The sequence below is a fragment of the Macaca fascicularis genome, chromosome 8 (genome assembly GCF_037993035.2).
Source record: "Macaca fascicularis isolate 582-1 chromosome 8, T2T-MFA8v1.1".
Classification (NCBI taxonomy): Eukaryota; Metazoa; Chordata; class Mammalia; order Primates; family Cercopithecidae; genus Macaca; species Macaca fascicularis.
This window is the reverse complement of record NC_088382.1, coordinates 21,077,265-21,097,780: the sequence shown is the minus strand read 5'-3', so window position 1 is coordinate 21,097,780 and position 20,516 is coordinate 21,077,265. Positions and strand designations below refer to the sequence as shown.

At 36.8% G+C, this 20,516-nt stretch overlaps 1 protein-coding gene across 50 annotated transcripts in view; it reads right to left on the bottom strand.

Annotated features, from left to right (window-relative positions):
- Positions 1 to 15,782: 15,782 nt before the first annotated feature.
- PCM1 (pericentriolar material 1) overlaps positions 15,783 to 20,516 on the bottom strand; it is a 109,032-nt gene continuing 104,298 nt past the window's right edge. For all 50 annotated transcript variants that reach the window (XM_045397923.2, XM_074000358.1, XM_074000368.1 and 47 more), the window contains 3 exons: positions 19,031 to 19,123; positions 18,826 to 18,940; positions 15,783 to 17,870 (listed from right to left, as the gene is read on the bottom strand). In XM_045397923.2, coding sequence (XP_045253858.2) covers positions 17,845 to 17,870; positions 18,826 to 18,940; positions 19,031 to 19,123 — 234 coding nt within the window. In that variant the 3' untranslated portion in view covers positions 15,783 to 17,844. The remainder of the gene's footprint in view (positions 17,871 to 18,825; positions 18,941 to 19,030; positions 19,124 to 20,516) is intronic.

The window sequence follows — 20,516 nt, the reverse complement described above, 5'->3', positions numbered from 1 at the left end:
CCACAGAAAAACCAGACAAAATATACGAAATGAAGATTTTTAAGACATTGGATATGAGATATCTGAAAGGTGAGAAACAAGGAGAGCCCTGCTTGCCCCAGCCTACTGCCTGGAGAGTTTGCATGCCATGGAGCAGAAAGAGGGAGCAATGGCACAGCCTGGGGTATCTCGAAGTGTGATGGAACTGGGTGTGAGTAGCAGAGGCAGCTAAAGATTACAGGGCAAGGGCTGGGTGCGGAGAATAGCTACAGAAATACAAAAATATCCACACCCAATAATGTAAAATATATAATATCTGGCATCCAGTCAAAAGTTACCAGGCATACAAACAAGCAGAAAAATATGGTTCCTAATGAGGGAAAAAAAATCAATTAATGAAAATCAGCCAGAAATAACACAGATGATAGAATTAGCAGACAAGGATGTTACAATAGTTACTATAATTGTACCCCAGTGCTCAAGAAGCTAGAGGAAAGATTAAGTTATAGAAACATGGCAGATATGGAAAATACTCAAACCTGATACGGGGCAAATATGAAAGCCATACAGCTAATATCATACTTAATGGTGAAATACATTTCTGCTAAGATTGAGAACAAGGGATTGTTGCCCACTCTTACCACTTCTATCAACATTGTACTGGTTGTTTCAGCCAGTGCAACCAGGCAAGAAAAAAGAAGTAAAAGGCATCCAGATTTAAAAGAAAGATATAAAATTGTTTTTATTTGAAGATAACATGATCATCTCTGTAGGCAACCTTTGGAATCTACACAACATTTTCAAAATTACTAGGATCAATAAGTGAGTTTAACAAGGTTGCAGGATGCAGGATCTCTGTATAAAATCAATTATATTTCTGTCTTCTAGCAATGAATAACCAGAAATTGAAATACAAAACAATACCATCAGTGATGCAGGAAACTGAGAGTTTGCAATAGATGGAATAATGGCCCCCAAAAATGTCTATGTCCTAATCCCTGGAACCTGAGCATATGTTTCCCTACATGGCAAATGGAACTTTGCAGATGTGATTAAGGACCTGCAATGAGGGGGTTTATCCAAGTGGACCTAATCTAATCACATGGAGAGCAGATACTTTTTTTCTGCTCTGTCAGAGGTGTGACTCCAAGAAGGGTTGGAGTGAGATGCAGTTCTGCTGACTTTGAAGATGGAAAAAGGAAGCCATGAGCCCAGGAATGTGTGTGGCTTCCAGAAGCTGGGATGTACAAGGAAATGGTTATCTCCTTGGGTCCCTAGAAAGGAAGGCAGACCTGCTGACACCTTGATGTTAGCCCATGTGATCCATGCTGTAATTCTAATCTATAGAGAACTGTAATATACATTTGTTGTTTTAAACCACTAAGCCTGTGGTAATTTTTAATGGTAGCAATAGCAATCCAAATAGGATAAATCTGCACATTGTATGTAAATCCTACACACTGAATACTATAAAACATAGCTGACAGGAATTAGACAAAACTTAGAGATACCATGTTCATGGAAGACTTGATGTTAAGATGAAAATTCTCAAACTGATCTGTAGATTCAAACAAATCCCAAACAAAATTTCAGAAGATCTTCTAGTAGAAATTGCTGATTCTAAGGTTCATATAGAAATGCAAAGTACCTAGAATAGTTGAAGAAACCTTGAAAATTGAAAAGTTGGAGGACTTACACTACCTATTTATTATAATAAAGTTATAGTGAGGAAAACAGTGTGCTAATGGTATAAAGACAGACAAATATATCAGTAGAACTGAAAAGAGTCCAAAAGTAGATCCACACACATAATATAGTCAATTGATTTTCAACAAAGGTGCAAATGGAATTCAGTAGAGAAACGACAAGCGTTTTCAACAGTGATGCTGGGACAACTGGATATTCAAATGCAAATAAATGAACATTAATGAAAACCTCACACATACACAAAAACTAATTCATAATTGATCAGGCTGGGCACTGTGGTCCACACTAGTAATCCTAGCACTTTGGGAAGCCGAGGCAGGAAGATTGCTTGAGCCCAGGAGTTCAAGACCAGCCTGGGCAACATGGCAAGACCCTGTCTCTACAAAAAATTAGCCAGGCATGGTAGTGCATGCCTGTGGTCCCAACTACTTGGGAAGCTGAGGTGGGAGGATCACTTGAGTCCAGGGAGGTTGGTAGGGTTTTGCTCTGTGTCCCCACCCAAATCTCATCTTGAATTGTACTCTCATAATCCCCACATGTTATGGGAGGGACCCAGTAGGAGATAATTGGAATCAAGGTTTTCCCCAAACAGTTGTTTCCCCCAAACAGTTCTCATGGTAGTGAGTAAGTCTCATGAGATCTGATCATTTTATCAGGGGTTTCTGCTTTTGCATCTTCCTCATTTTCTCTTGCTGCCGCTATGGAAGAAGTGCCTTTTGCCTTCTGCCATGATTCTGAGGCCTCCCCAGCCATGTGGAACTGTAAGTCCAATTAAACCTCTTTTTCTTCCCAGTCTCGGGTATGTCTTTATCAGCAGTGTAAAAATGGAGTAATACAGAGGTCAAGACTGCAGTGAGCCGTGATCGTGCCACTGCACTCCAGCCTGGGTGACAGAGCAAGACCCTGCCACAAAAAATTAAAAACGTTTTTTTAATTGATCAGTGAACTATAAAGCCTTTAGAAGAACACAGGGGAACATTTTTGTGACCCTCGGTTAGGGAAAATTTTCTTAGATATAATGCTAAAAGCATGATGCTTAAGAGGAAAAAATTAATACATTGGACTTCATCAAAATCAAGAACTTAAGCTCTTCAATAGGCACCAAAAAGAAAATGAAAAAACAAGCCTCAGAGAGAAAATGTCTGCAAAACACTTTATTAGATAAAGAACTTGTATCTATAGTACATATAAAACTCACAACTCAAAAATAAGAAACCCGACAACCTGTTTTGAAAATGGACAAAATATTTGGACACTTCACCAAAAAGATATATGGGTACCAAACAATAAGAAAACAACCGGAGGGGCGTGGTGGCTCACGATTGTAATTCCATCACTTTGGGAGTCCGAGGTGGGTGGATCATGAGGTCGAGACCATCCTGAGTAACATGGTAAAATCCCATTTCTACTAAAAATAAAAAATTAGCTGGGTATGGTGGCATGCCCCTGTAGTCCCAGCTACTCGGGAGGCTGAGGCAGGAGAATCACTTGAACCCTGGAGGCGGAAGTTGCAGTGAGCCCAGATTGTGCCGCTGCACTCCAACCTGGGCGACTGAGTGAGACTCTGTCTCAATAAAAAAAAAAGAAAAAAAAAAAGAAAACCTATTTTTTTTAATGTGCAAAATATTTGAATACTTCAAAGACAATATATAGTTGGTAAATAAGCACATGAAAAGCTGTTCAATATCACTAGTTATTAGGGAAACACAGGTCAAAACCATAATGGGATACCACTACACATGTACTAGAAAGTCTAAAAATTGCAAAGACTGATAATACAAAGTACTGGCAGGGATGTGGAGCACTGGGATTTTCCAAGTGTAAAGGTGGAATAATGTAAAATGGTACTTTGGAAACAGATTAGGCAGTTTCTTTTAAAGTTAAATACACACACTTAGCATATGATAAAGCCATTCCACTCCTAGGTATTTACTCACGGGAAATGAAAGCATGTCTACACAAAAACGTGTACAAAATTTTTCAGTAACAGGTTTACTTGTACTAGCCCCAAACCAGAAACAACCCAAATATGCATCAAGACATTAATGAATAAACAAATTAGTATATCCATACTATGGAATACTATTCAGCAATACAAGGCAATGAAGTATCAGTACTTGCTACAACATGAGTGAATGTCAAAATATAATGCTGAGTGAAGAAAGCCAGACCAGAAAACATGTATACTGTATGGTTACATTTAGATAGATTTCTAGCAAATGCAAACTAATCTGTGGTGACAGTAAGTCAGGGGTTGTCTGGAGACAGGGATAGGTAGGGGAAAGGTGAGAGGGAGGGATTACAAAAGGGCATCGGGAAACTTTTGGGAAGATAGGTACGTTTATTATCCTGATTGTAGTGACAGTGTTACGTGTGTCAAACAGCAAATTGTACATTTTAAAGTATACTTGATTATATGTCAATTATCCCTCAGTAAAGGTGTGAAAAATGTATTGAGAATACATTCAACAGTACAGGTGGTTGGCTAGGTATTGGAGATACCATGTTGAACAAAAAAGACAAGGCAAGGTCTCTGTCTTCATGGATTTTAAGATATGAAGCAAAGAATCCTTCCCTCCATTTATGTCATCAGTTGCCTCTTCTGCCCACATACTTCTTCTCTCTGGTGATTACTGTGTGACAGGAGCAAAGTGTTATCACCAACAGGGTTTCTTAAATCGTCGTCTCAGGCAAGGGCTGCTAGAGTTGATCTAAGAGTTTGAAACTAGAGTGTGCAGCTATTTGGAATAGGATGTAATTCTCTTATTTCTGTTTACAGAGAAAGTTGTAATGATTTTTGTGCTTAGAAAAAGCCCATTCATTTTCCTCAGAAGAGCCAGCACTGGGTTCATAACAGAGGCTCAATTCAAAGACACCTAAGAAGACATCAAGAAGAGTATAAATGTGTTATTTGGCTACAGGTGAAGAGGCTGGATATTCTATTTCTAGTTGTGGCTTCCAATTTTCCATGTGAACCTTGGGGTTGGGTGTGAGGGGATGTGAGTGGTAACTAATGGCAGGTCTGGGGCAAGAGTAGTGAATACCTCTTACAAGAGTAATACAAGAGTAATGAATACAATGAATACAAGAATACAAGAGTAATGAATACCTCAAGAGTAAGGTTTAACTCACATGCTAAGGCAAATTCTTTAAACATACTGGGGTGCAGAATGGTTTGTGTCAGCATGGATCGCACACAATCCATCAAAAAGTGGCTGATTACAGGGTCAGTGAGGCATTTATAGGCTTTTTGTTTTTCTTGTTTTGAGACAGCCTCTCCTTCTGTCACCCAGGCTGTAGTGCAGTGGCGTGATCTCGGCTCACTACAACCTCCGCCTCCCAAGTTCAAGCGATTCTCCTGCCTCAGCCTCCCGAGTAGCTGGGATTACAGGAGCCCACCACCACGCCCAGCTAATTTTTGTACTTTTAGTAGAGATGGGGTTTCACCATGCTGGCCAGGCTGGTCCTAACTCCTGGACTTCAGGTGATCCGCCCGCCTCAGCCTCACAAAGTGCTGGGTTTACAGGTGTGCACCACCATGCCCGGCCCACAGGCTTTAAATTCGGGCAACAGCTACTCTTGACTGGTTGGTAGCATCACCACGAGCACTATGAGCAGGCAGGCAACCCACTGACTGGGTTGGAAGAGTTGGGGAACTGTACCAATATTTATTCCTTTTCTTAAAATTTTTGTGTAGTATTTGACACATACAAAAGCATATAAGTAAGGTATAGCTAAAGCATGAAGCACAATAATGAAACAACAGTATCAAACCCACTATCAACTCACTCACACTGAAATTACCATGTTTCTTCTCATGCCTTTCTCATTATTCTCAGACAGAATCACTCTCTTAAATTTCCATCTTTAGCCCTTCCATGCTTAAAAAAAAAAAATCAGTGCAAATGTGTATTTTCCTTACCCATGTTATTAGTTTTTTTTGAGCAATATGAAGATAGAATCATACATATATAATCTTCTGTGACTGCTCCTTTGTTCAACATTGTTTTTAAGATCTGTCCATATTCTTACTATAGCAAAATCTATCAATCTTTTCTTTTATGGATTGTTTTTGTGTCTAAAAAATCTTTCCTTACCTCAAAGTAAAAAATCTTCTGTATTTTCTTAATCAGGTTTTCTCTTGCACATTTGTCTTTAATTCACATGGAGCTGGGTTTTATGTATGATGAGAGACAAGGGAGATAATTTTATTCTTTTCTACATGGATAATCACTGAACAGCATGTAGTGATTAGTTCCTCCTTTCACTACTGCTTTATAATATTCTCTATCAAGTATAAGACCTTATATATGCTTGAATTCCTTCTATTATTCAGTTTGTCCATCCCTGGACCTAGGTATACTATCTCTAAGCACTACAGGTTTATGATAAGATTTTATATTTGGTAGGGCGACCACTGCCCCTTCGTGAGTTCTTTTGCTTCCAAAGTATCTTGGCTATTTGGGGGCATTTGATATTCCCTATTACTTTTACAATTAGTTTATCAATTCCTTGAAAACCTATGTTGGAATTTTGATTTTTTCCCCAAGCTTTATTTTAGAATCAGAGGGTACATGTGCAGATTTGTTAAAAAGGTACACCGTGTGGTGCTGAGTTCTGGGGTATGAAGGAACCTATCACCCACATTGGGTGAGCCAAGAACCCAATAGGTTGATATTTAGCCCTTGATTGCTCCTGCTCTATCCTCTCTAATGGTCCCCAGTGTCTTTTGTTCCCATCTTTATGTCCATGTGCGCCCAGTGTTTGGCTCCCACTTATAACCTCATTATAAAGTATTTGATTTTTGTTTCTGCATTAGTTCACTTAGGGTAACAGCCTCCAGCTGCATACATGTTGCTGCAAAGGACATCATTTTTGTTCTTTTTATGGCTGCATAGTATTCCACAGTATGTGTGTATATATATATATATATATAATATTTTCTTTGCCCAATCTACTGTTAATGGGCATCTGGGTTGATTTCATGTCTTTGCTGTTGTGAGTGGTGCTATATTGAACATACAGGCGCATGGCTCTTTCTGGTAGAATAATTTATTTTCCTTTGGGTATGTATCCCGTAATGGGATTGCTGGGTTGAATGGCAGTTTACCTGTTACTTAGTTCTTTGAGAAATCTCCAAAATGTTTTCTACTGTAGCTGGACTAATTTACAAGGACTTTTGATTTTGATTGCATCAGTCTTCAGGTCAATTTGGGGAAAACTGAAATCTATACATTAGAGTTGTATTCTCAAAAAATATTGTACATCTCTCCATTTATTGAGATCTTCCTTAATGACTCAAAAAACTTAATAATTTGTCCATCTTTTGTACATTTATATCTTGTATTTGTAAGTTTTAATTTTAAATAACTTTCAAAGCATTGCTTATTAACTGCTGATGTGTAAAAATGATTTTTAAATTATCACCTTACATAACACAATTCTGCTAACCACACTTTTTCAAATGATTTGTCTGTATATTTGGGTTTTCTTTGTTGACAACAAATCATCTGTGAATAATGGCAGTTTTTTCTTTCCAAATTCTTACACATTTTATTTTCTTGCCTTACAATGTTGGGTAAAACCTATAATACAGTGGAATGTAAGTTATACTTAGGGACATTCGTTTCTTTTTCATGGTTTTAAAAGAGACTGTGTCTAATTTTTTAAACTAGAGTTAAGTTCTCAAATCAGTGAGGCATATAGTGTCTAGCAACAGGATAGAGTTCCACATATATGCTCTTTCCTTCATCCTTTCTCTTCTAATTAAAGTGCCAGAGAAGAATGATGGTAAGGGTGGGGAAGTAGAATAGCCTGTGAGTTGATATACTATTGACCACTTTCATTGCATTTCTTCTCAATGGTGGCCTGATTATTTTTTTCTCTGTTATTACCCTTTTGAGCTTACCCTTATTTTACAATTAAACTTGACATTTTCCAGTGGAAGTAGAATGCAGAATTTTAAAAATTCCATTGAAAAGCCACAATCAGAGTTATTGCCAGCTATTATAATATTAAAGACCTTCAGTAATTATAATGTAAGTTCAGAAAGATTTCAAATTAACCTTTTCCTCTACCTGAACTTCTTTGTATAATTTTTCCTTGATAAGTCCGCTGCTTTGCTGATTTGATACTGCATTCCACATAAAAAGAATCTTCTTAACTTGACATAGAGACAACCTTCAAAGGGCTTGACCATTCACTGATGTCCTACTTAAACCTTGTTGGAAATACAGTGTCACTGGAAAGTTGACACAAATTTATATGCCCCCCCACCCCCACCCCAGACCCCCCCCCAAAAAATATATATATATAGAGAGAGAGAGAGATGAAGAAACTAACCCTCTAAAAAATAGCAAATAGGAAACAGCACTGTTTGAGGTGGAAAATGTAGGCAGACGATGGTGGCTTAACATTTTTATAATATTGTAGGCTATTCCCTGAGCTCCCATTTGATCAGCATATTCTATACAGTCAAAAATGACAGACACTAATACTGTTCTTTCTCCTCTGCCCTACTCAACCAAACTCTGCAGTTACAGAGAAATACCAAGGGCAAGGTTCTATTTACCTTTGAGGCCAAAGTGTTGATAAGGTTGGCCCTGCCCTGTACTCCTCTCACATCTAGGATCCTCAATAACAATAAATATTTTGTGAACACTTGGGATATGTGGCTATTTGGAGAGGTACACAGAGTAGAAACCATTTGCTTTGAAGAGCTGACATCAAGTTGTTTTTGTTTCCCTTAAGCTAGAGGTTCATTGAACCACCAGGCAGTAATAACTGTTGTGATTTAATAACGATTATCCCTTTTCTAGAACAACAACATATTTGGAAAAATCTACCTAATCCTTTCCCTTTTAACATATCAGTATCTGACACTGAAATAAGCAATGCTGGAATACTGTGGATAGCTACTGTACAGCAAGTATTAGGACGATTGAGTTATCCTAGTGGTAAATGTTGTAGGCAATAATACACAAAGCTAACAAATACCACCAATGCTGTGCCAGGCCCTGTTTGGTTGCTAGGGATACAGTGTTGAACAAGTTTGACTCCTTAACAAGGAGACAGATATGAATATACTAATCATGATAGTTTCAGATGGTGATAAGTATAGGAAGAAAAAAATGATGGGATAGAGAATAACTGAAGGGTGTGAGGCAAACTTGATGGAAACTACAAACTCACATAGGCTCAATGAACCCCAAGCATGATACACAAATCCACATATACACAGGCATATCATATTCAAATTGCTGAAAAGTGCACATTACACAGAGAAGAAAAATGACAGCAGTCTGCTTTCCAAAAAACTATGCCAGAAAATAAAATGGCATTGCTAATGTGTTAAAAGAAAAAAAAATGTTTAACTATATTTCTATATTGAATCAAAGACCTAGATGAAGGGAAAACTATATAATGTTCATGGATTGGAAAACTCAGTATTGTTCACATTTCCATTCCTCCAATTAATCTATAAGTTCAATGCAATACCAATAAAACTCCCAGCAGGTTTTTGGATTGTGAAAACGGAAATTGAAAATACAAAACATGAAAATGAAAAGAACATAGCCAAAAGAGTCTGTGAAAGAACAAAGCTAGAGGATTTATGTTTCTTTTTTTGTGTGTGTCAGCAAGATGAAGAGAAACTTTATTGTTAGAACAGCTCAGAGGAGATTTTCTTTTCTTCTATATCCCAAGTCATCAAGCAAGGACTTAGGTTTCTTAATTTCAAGACTTACTATAAAGCTATAATAGTCAAGACAGTGTAATACTGATGTAACAATAGACATATAAATCAACAGAACATAACAGAAACTCCAGACATAGAGCCACACATATATGGTCAATTGATTTCGACAAAGGTGACAATAGGAAAAGTCCTTTCAACAAATGAAGGCACTGGATTTCTATATAGCAGAAAAATAAAACCTGATCCTTACCTCACACCATACCAAAAAAAATTACTTAAAATAGATGATAGACCTTAAATATGTAGGACAAAGAATTATTATCCATATATTTTATATATATAAATAATTCTTAAATCTTAAGTATTTATTATTAGGATTTCTAGCAATTAAATTGCTATGCCAAAGACTGTATCTTGAACTTTTTAGTGCACATTGCCAAACTACAGGTGGCATGAATTTTTCTGGACCTTTTAGTGGGAAATCAGGGAAGGGGTCTCTTTCCAGAAACCCTTAGGAGATATTCTTAAATTTGACTAAAAGCCTAGTTTTTTTGAAGGTTTTCCAATGATTAGTTTAAAATCTATTGTTGTGTCTTATCATTGGATTCACTGCATTTTAAACTTAAATTTCATGTTAATTTCAAATTATATCAACTAATATGACTTACCTATTAGCAGACTTGGGATAAGCATACATTTGCATTTTCCTCAGCTGAAACTTTTCTCTCTGAAAAGTACTATTATAGGAATATTCCACTGTTTTTGTTAAAACTGTTGAAGTGAAGAAGAATCCATTTGCCATAGTTAAATAAGATGTCCAATCCTTCTTAGTAAAACATACTGACGACCTTGAATCTCTCTTCGAAATACTCAAATTTACTTGTTTATGTAACAGATATTGAAAACATTCTACATTCCAGGTTCTGCTTGAAGACAAGAAATACTGCAGTGAACAAAGCAGAGAAAAATTCCTACCCTTAAAGAACTTACATTCTTTAATGATAGACTGGAGAAAGACATAAAATAAGTAAAATATTGTTAATTGTGGATAATATGGAGAAAAATAAGCTGAGGGCAAGAAGATAAAAATAAATTATGGGGAGATACAATTTTAGGTTGGATACATAAAGAACATTCACTAAACGTCTGCCATAAAAATATCTGAGGAAAGAACATTCTAAGTAGCGGTAACAGTAAATGCAAAAGGCCCTGCATGTGATGATGCCTGGCACATCTGAACAGCAAAGAGGTCAGCATGACTGAAGCTCAGGGAAAATAAGAAAGGAAGAGGTAGAGAATCGTCCTGTAGGGCCTTCTGAAGTGATTGTTGCTTTTACTTGGAATAAAATAGGAAGCTACTGGTATCATCTGAACAGTATCACTTTGGTTGCTGTGCTGAGACTAGATTATAGAAAGTCTAGGAAGTGAGGGGTCTGGCCATTAGGAGGTTGCTACAGGAATCGAGGCAAGAGATAAGAGTGACTTGAATAAAGATGGTAGTGGAAGAGGTAGGGAAAACCAGCTAGATTCGACTTACTTTTTAAAGGTGGAGATGACCATATCTACTGAAGGGCTGGAGGAAGGGTTTGGGAGAAAGAGTTGCGCCACAGACAATGTGAAGGGGTTTGTCTTAAGAAAGCAGAAGGATGGAATTGCCACTTATTAAGATAAGAAGACTAGAACAATCAGATGTGGGGCAACCAACAGCTCCATTTTAACACGTCAATATCTGATATCTGTGTGAACCTTAACATAAACTTTAACATACTTCCATATGAATTTTTTGAATCTTACCATACAGAAATACTGTAATGCCAAGGGTGGAAGACAAACTTAAAATATCATTTAGTTGTTTACATTTAAGGTTGGAGAATGGACTACAATAACTGACTTTAGTTTTTCACAGCCTAGGAGTGGGAAGAAAAAGTTTAGAGTAGTACACTTCTTCTGTGCTGTCGACTAAGTAGCATGCCCCAAGAAGACTTGAGGAACAACAAGAAGTCCCTATTTTTTTTCAGGCAGTGCCACCATGCCAAGGGAAGTCCAGAAGCCTCAAGTCGTAGAAAATGCACAAAATTGGGGTCACCTGAATCCTTGTAATTTAATCCCAATTTCATTACAAAATAAAGTCACTATGGTTTTTCACTTTATTTGCTGGGACTTCAATAAACACTGATAATTATTTGTATAATTGCTCACTCACTAATTTCCATTTTTAATTCTTTTTATAAGTCTTCCTTTGAAAATACTAAAAGCATCCTTGGATCTAGGATAATTCTTCCTTCATTTCACAGATAGGAAAATGAAGAACAGAAAGGGTAAAACAACATTAGCAGGGTTGTTTTTTGTTTTTTTTGCATTGTACATTTCCAAATGTAATAGAAACGCTATCTCTTTGTTGCTTTATTATAATACTGTCCAAATACTGCCTGGTAAGGAATTTTAGGTTAAAACCAAAAGCATTCTAACATATATCTAATGTATATATGACTGCTAATATTGATAGAAGAAAGAAACTAAACTATGTAAAGTTACGTAAATTGAACTTTTGAATCCTGATAAGCCCTGGAAGAGTATAGAACTTTTCTACATAAAAATTGAGACTGACCACTAAAACTATCAGATAATAAGCTTCGGAATTATATGAAATACAAAATACATATATTCATTTGGCTAGAAAATACTTACTACCTGAAATACATGTTTTTTTTTTAAGCTATTGTATACTCAAATTCAATGGAAATCGATGGACCACAAAAATAGGTTATTAGTGATTCATCTATTGAATACTTGTGTAATATAAATTTGACAACTGGTGATGGTTAAAGATAAGGTAGGGAAGGGCAGAAAAAAATAGGCATAATTACATATAATCCAAGGTAAACTTGAAAATCATAATCCAAAAAGCTATTTGAAATACTGATTTTATAACTTAAAATTCATTATCTGTGTCTTAAATATTTTGGGGGAAGAGTGAGGGAACAGAAAGATGGGAAATGGCAAAGCTGACACTGGGGGTAAACTGCCCATCTGAGATCTATTATAATGAAGGCCCTTTAGTCTCTGTCTCCTAAGAATAGGAAAATCTACAAAAAAAAAGTATATAGCCAGAACATGTTGACAAAGGACACACAGAAGCAACTGTGGGTTCTGGTGGAGAATCAGTGTTTAAAACTGCCCTGGAAATTGATTTAATGATACGTTGGTTAGAACATTGAAAAGAAAGCAAAACCACACCAGGTTGAGCGTCCCAAACCCAAAGATCTGAAATGGTCCAAAATGCAAAACCTTTTCAGTGCCGACATGATGCTCAAAGGAAATGCTGACTGAAGCATTGTGAACTGTAGATTTGAGATGCTCAACCGGTATAAATACTCCAAAACCTGAAAGAAAAAAAAATCACAAATCCAGAACTTAAGCCATACTGAGTTGTCCTTTTTCCTCCAACATAGGTAATTTGTATAGCACTTATACTCAAAACATTCTTATGAACATTATTTCATTGAACAGAATAACCTATACCAATTCCCAGTCTTGGGAAAATCCGAATATAACTGACACAATAGCTGATGGTCACACTAGTGAGTGAAATTTTTATAACTAGCAATGGAGATGGGGTAACTCTAAATTTGTATCCAGTCTCACTAAAAGTGAGGTTTAACACAAATGTTGAAAACTGCTAGTGTGAAATGACATAGCTCTTTGCATCTTTCAAAGCTTTTTTGTGATCTGATCCACAGAAAAGCTCTAGGCAGGAAGCTATTTATTAAAGGTGAGGATTCCTACCAAAATAATATTTGCAATTATATGATTTGTTTTAAAATTAATCATGTGATTTGTTACACCTACATATGGGGATAGACAACTAACTACACTTTGGAAAAGTCTTAAGGCAAGAAATACATTTAGCATGTAAAAGAGATATAATAGAACTCTGTTGCATAGAAACTTTATACTGTGATTAGTTTTTAAAACAAGCAAATCAAGAGCTCTCTAAATTGCTGGCCCAAAATTTATTTTGTTACAGATTTTTCTAAGCCTGTAAACAGGAAATGAACTGGTAAAATTTTTAGAAGTGTACACATATATTATGTATATACATGCACATACACATACACAGGTTGAATATTGCTCATCTGAAGTGCCTGGAAATGTCTTTTGGATTTTTAAAATTTTTGAATATTTATATTTACTGGTTGAGCATCCCAGATAAAAAAATCCAAAATCCCAAATGCCCCAATAAACATTTCCTTTGAGGGTCATGTCAGCACTTAAAGTTTTGGATTTTGGAGCATTTCCAACTATGGATACTGAATCTCTTTGTGTACATGTGTGCGTGCATGTGTGCATCAAAGTAATTTGGAGGCACAGAGCTCCCTTCTGTTCCTTAATTTTCAGAAAATGATACCAGTGAATCTGAGGAAGTAACCAGACATGTAAAGACACGGACTGTAAGAGTAATAATTAGAGTTGTACAAGAACAACAGGAAATGCTGGCTCTTCCAGTCAAGATGACTTAGAAACTTTATTTGTATAGTGAAATAAGGGAAATCTAGAGTCAGTCTCTTTTTGACAGATAAGCTGATTAAAGAAAGTTGGACAGGCCAGGCACGGTGGCTCACACCTGTAATCCCAGCACTTTCGGAGGCCAAGGCAGGTGGATCATGAGGTCAGGAGTTCGAGACCAGCCTGGACAACATGGCGAAACCCCATCTCTACTAAAAATACAAAAAATAAGCCAGGCATGGTGGCAGGCGCCTGTAGTCCCAGCTACTCGGGAGGCTGAGGCAGGAGAAATGCTTGAACCTGGGAGGCGGAGGTTACAGTGAGCCGAGATTACGCCACTGCACTCCAGCCTAGGCAACGGAGCAAGACTCTGTCTTTAAAAAAAAAAAAAAAAAAAAAAAAAGGTTGGACAAGAAACGAGTCTATTTTTGAGTAAATGTAAGAATGTTCTCTCTAGAGTATACCTGTTATTCATGCTTTTTATTTGCTGTATTTTATGATGCTTTGACATCTTTAGATGCTTGCTGGTCAAAGAGGAACCACCCCATTCAGGGTCTCTCTCTTAGCCACAGCAAAGCTTCCTTGAGATAGCAAAGGTCTTTCTTAGAGATAGCAAAGGGCTCAGCCACGAGCAGGTCTTTCATATACATACCTATCAATCCCAAGTCTATAGCCCCAACCACACTCCTTATCTAATTCTTGCACACCAAGCCACTATTTCTCCATCCTAAATCATCCTAGGACAAGGTCCCAGAAAATTAGACACCATCCCGATGGCCCACCAGTATTATTCAAACAAGCCAATCTTAAACCATTTACTCTACCCTGCCTGGCCTTTCCTAAGGAAACCTCAATAAAGGATCTAGCTAGTCTTGCCCCTTGCTCCTTATGCTATCTGACCAAAATTTGGTGCTTTCCCCATGACCCTATATAGCATGTGGTAACCCAAGTTCTTTTTTTCTTTGAGACAGAGTCTCACTGTATCACTAAGGATGGAGTGCAGTGGCGTGATCTTGGCTCACTGCAGCCTCCACCTCCCAGGTTCAAGCGATTCTCCTGCCTCAGCTTCCTGAGTAGCTCGGATTACAGGCGTGTGCCACTTACGCCCGGCTAATTTTTGTATTTTTTCGTAGAGACAAGTGTTTTGCTATGTTGGCCAGGCTGGTCTTGAACTCCTGACCTTGGGTGATCCGCCCGCCTTGGCATCCCCAAGTACTGGGATTACAGGCGTGAGCCACTGCACTGGCAGTAACCCACTCTCAGGCCTTTAAGTATAATAAACTTACTTCTTTCAAGTTTATTCTTCCTGTGGCCATTGACTTCTACCATACCATTATTCAACATATACATTATTATTATTATTATTATTTTTTGGGATGGAGTGTCGCTCTGTTGCCCAGGCTGGAGTGCAGCAGCGCGATCTCAGCTCACTGCAAGTTCCGCCTCCCGGGTTCACGCCATTCTCCTGCCTCAGCCTCCCGAGTAGCTGGGAGTATAGGTGCCCGCCACCACACCCGGCTACTTTTTTGTATTTTTAGTAGAGACAGGATTTCACCGTGTTAGCCAGGATAGTCTCAATCTCCTGACCTTGTGAGCCGCCCGCCTCGGCCTCCCAAAGTGCTGGGATTACAGGCGTGAGCAACTGTGCCCGGCCAACATGTACATTCTTCAAACAGTATATAAAACAAATATAACTAAGAAATAATAAAGTGTCTGTTCACTATAAAAACAAAAAAATCTCAAGTTCAATCAGCTTTCTGGCTGACACATCATTTTTCATGTTCTGTTTTTTTTGTTGTTGTTTGTTTTACATTTAAAACTGTCAAGCACCACTGTGGAATAAATTCTGAAACATAAGTGAGTATGTGAATTTAAATGAAAATACAATTCAGAGTTGTATACAGGATATATATTTATTACCAGTGAAAAAGCATTTAACCAAAGTCAGTGGTACAAAATACAAAGAGTACCTCAACAGTCCGGTCAGCTCATTATTTTAGGCATTATCTCAACCTGCATAAAATTCTCTCTCACTCAGTTTGACCTTTTCTCCCTCTATCTGTAACCAAAATTTTTAACTTCAAAATTAGGACAAATAGGAATATTAAATGCCTAACCCTTCAGCAATAGTTTACTAAACAGATTAAATAAATATATCTGCTCTCAAACCCTAGGTATTTTAAAACTAAATTATCTACTAAAATAGAAAAACAATAGACTTAGATTAATAGCAGCTGTAACACAAGTCAAATAAGCAATTTTGATAAGGTTTGTAAGTACTATGGTAATAACTAAGATATAAATACAATTTTTTCACTTTAATATGCATGCAGAGAGAGAGACACACACAATATGTAAGGCTTGGCTTGAGTACCAAAACAAAGTATTTACCCTTTCCTGCTTAAAGTCTAGAAAATAAAGAATTTGAGTATGCATGTAACATAACTTATTGTTCCAATTTCCCTGAAGTTAGAGCACCTGGATAAGAACTTCTAATTCTGAACTGGTAATTTTCTGAATAGGTTTTATTAAAATTGGAGATATACTGTCTTCCATAATTTAAGTAGCAATACAGTAAATGTCCTCGTAGAGAAATCCTCATTTAATACTCCTTGAACGGACATTACACTGAGGTATACAGCAACTTTTTTTTTTTTTTTTTTTAAGATGGAGTCTCGCTCTGTCACCAGGCTGGAGTACAGTGGCATGATCTCGGCTCACTGCAACCTGCAACCTTCATCTCCCAGGTTCAACCTATTCTTCTGCCTCAGGCTCCCAAGTAGCTGGGACTACAGGTGTGCGCCACCTCTCCCAGCTAATTTTTGTATTTTCAGTAGAGATGGGGTTTCACCATGTTGGCCAAGATGGTCTCGATCTCTTGCCCTCATGATCTGCCCGCCTCAGCCTCCCAAAGTGCTGGGATTACAGGAGTGAGCCATGGTGCCTGGGCAGCAAGTAACAATTTTAAAGGAATACTCAACAAGTTCTTTTTTTATGGGGTATTTCAGTTGTTAACAAAGTTAAAATACTTATTGGAACTAATTCTTCATATTCGAGGAAGAATCTATAAGGTTGACTAATTCATTGTTATCTGGGTTTTTGAAGCTTTACTGGGTATATGGAGAATCTGGGATAAAAAGTAAATCACCTTTCAAAGCTGATTTACTTCAAGTCACATAAACTTTCAATACTTCACCTGCAAATGTGCTTCAACCTCACTACACACAAAAGAAACTGCTATGCTTTGGCTTTAAATTACCATCTCAATAGCCAAGTTTATCAGAAGACATATAGAATCTTACTATTTTATTATAGAAATTTAGTTCTACTTATTCCCACTTGAAAAATGAAAATTAATCAATGGATTAATAAATATTCTGTAACTTCACAGGTATCCTGGATACCTTGATAATCTGCCCTATTCTTATACAGGAATAGGACCTGCAGGTATCTAAAAGAACATTAGACCCAACAGCAGCAACACTGGCATTATTTGGAAGACTGGCCTAATAGATGGGCTTTATAACAAATAATATATTTCTCTAACTCTTAACCACTGCTCTTTTCTGAGCAGCCTAAAATTATATAAAACATTGACTTGCTGTAAGAATTCAACATAATTTCCAAAAAAGATACTTTATAGATGAGTCCAAACTTTATTTAAAACTACATTTTAAATTCGTTACCAAACATCACAATGGGGAAAAAAATCAAGACCAAAGAAGGAAAAAAAACAAAAAAAAACAAAAAAAAAAACACCACAGTGTGTCAAGGCTTAAATCTGTCCAGAATTCAGTTTCTGATGTTTTATACTGTGGGGAGAAATGACCATACCTATCAAAAAAGCAGTGTCAAACTAATTTACATTTTTATACAGATCAGATGTTTATTTAGTATTGTTTTCATATATGCATTGACTATGTAAGGACAGAGTTAGATGAGCCTCTGAAGACATCTCATATACTCTGGGCTCCCACCGTTTCTGAAAAACAGAATAATAATGCTTTATAAATTACTTATCAAATTACTAGAATTTAACATTGTGCTCTGCCATTAAAGTTTTTACTTTTAATATAAGGTTATTATAAAAGAAATCCTAATTTAGCTTGCTAATACAATTCCCTAATAGCACACGGTAAAAAAAGAATAGGTGAGGTTTCTGATTCAATATGGCAGAGTGAGTACATCCTGTCTCTCTAAAAACACTGCACTAGGAATAGAAAAGAACTATAGAATAGAATAAATCTAGACCAACAAAGAAGACTGGTTGGGAGAAAACAGAACAGGGGATATCAACAAATTACCAGAATGCTCAATGCAGACGGAAGCATACCCAAAGAGAGTGGAGGAAGCTGCAGCTCAAACACTTGCAATAGGCTGTAGCTGAGAAGGGTACCATATTCTAACAGGTAGAAGTGGACTGAAAACTCAGAAATTAACTGAAGGTCTGATACCTGAAGGGTCTTTCCTTCTCACTCCATTTCCAGGAAAAACAAAAACAACGAGATATCATGTGATTTTCATCAACTGATGAACTGATGGAGAACAACAAAAAGAAAAAACCCTTTGACCCTGATGCAAGAAACACTGAATGGCTCAAGAGCTGTGTTATTAGACTCATACAGAAAGAAATCTGAGGCTACTGAGACTATTGCTTGGCTCTACAATGAATGATATTTATATAGAAGCATCCTCAGAGAAAGTGCAGAACCATTTAATTCTATTACAAAAACAAAATATTAGTATATTTAATAGCCTTAGTAATGTAAGAATATGGGTAAAACTGAACAGAGAACCTGGAAGAAAGTAGAGGAGCAGCAGCAAGGGATAATGACCAAAGTTGATGGAACAAAACGCACATATACTTAACCAAACTAAAAAGTAAAAAATAGAACAACCAAAAATAATATGGCAAGATTTAAATAGATAACTCTTACCGGGTTCTTTTAGTGTCTGAGAATTTCCAGCTAATTCTTCAGTCTGCAGTTCACATATTTCACCAGATAAATGGTTTTTCTGTTCTTCTTCTACCATTTTCTTCCTTATATCTGCCTTTGGAATGAAAATTAAAAATACAAATCATTTTTCATTTTAACAATATTTGTTATATAAAGACAAGTTTAATTAAAGACAGACAAATACCTCTGAATATATTGTCAGTTTCAGTGGTAAATCTTCAACTTTTACAAAATCTTCTTCATCAGACTTTTGACTTATATTACCAGATTCTGCTTCCTGTAATTTAATGGAAAAAAAAAATACGTACTCTAGATCCAAACCAAAGTCACCCATGTGAAGAAATAGTGAATTATTTTATCAGTAATTCTATCATATTTCGTTTTCTTCTACAATCAGCTCTATGAATAATTTGGAAATAAGGAGTTCATAGGAAAAGCTACATATCACAGCTGTGAAACATACTGTCAAGCTGTTACCATTTTGTCAAAAAAAAAAAAAACACAAAAATGGTGGCGGGGAGGGGAGGGCAGTTTATACATGCCGAAGAAACAGCAGTTACAACCAGGACTCAAAACACTAGAAAGACAACTCTTGTTTCTTCATACGTTTACTGAACACGTAAGAGCCATATCGGGCAGAATGTAAGTAACCACTTACAAACTTTTCAATGTATCAACTCTGATGGCGCTCAGTTAGAAAGCTGATGTATGAATTCAGTAAGTGTCTTTTGTGATCACCTCAAACTGTTTTTCCTAAACTTGAACTTTTTTTTTTCTCCTAGTTCTCCCTTCTCATTTTTAATAGTATCATAATTCTACCAATTATCCAAGAAGAAATCGTAGGTTTTTCTTCTTCTTGTGGTATTTTTCACTCATCATGCTCCTGTTCAGCTCATATTTCATACTTATACAATAGTAGATCCCCTAATCTAGCTTGACAATATATCCTATAGTCATCAGATTAATCTTCACAGTCCATAAATAGGACCATTTCACTTCTTTGCACAAAAACATTCAGTAGGATCCCTGACTAAAATTCAAAGTCAAGAGCTTTTATAACCTACCTCTGACTTAATTTCAATTAAATATCTTCTATGGCAACTCTACACAATGATCACATGAAAAGAATAAATCTAACCTGTAATTGAAATTTCAGAGTTTTAAATGTATAATTGTACTGGTAGTGAGGCAAACAAAAGAGTTAAAAGAGTTATTCTTTGTACTAATGTTTTCTAAAGATTATAAGGCCCCTAAAAATTATGAAGTCATAACTGTAAATGTATCTTTAAGAATTTTTTTTTTTTTTTTTAAGACACAGGGCCTCACTCTTACCCAGACTGGAATGCAGTGGGGGCAATCACAGTTCACCACAGCCTAGAACTCCTGGGCTCAAGTGATCCTCCCGCCTCAGCCTCCTGAGTAGCTAGGACCACAAGCAAGCACTATCATGCTTGGCTAATTTTTAATTTTTTGTAGAGACAGAGTCTTAGTATGTTGCCCAGGCTGCTCTCAAACTCCTTTTAGTTCTATCCAACAAAAGCATTGATTGGAAATCACCCAAGTTAAGTTTCACTTATGTTTGCAGTTTTAAAACAAGTCACACTGTTTTAAAGGCCTTTGTTTTATGGGGGTTTTGGTCAGGGATTTTTCAGGCCTGATCTCCATTTTAA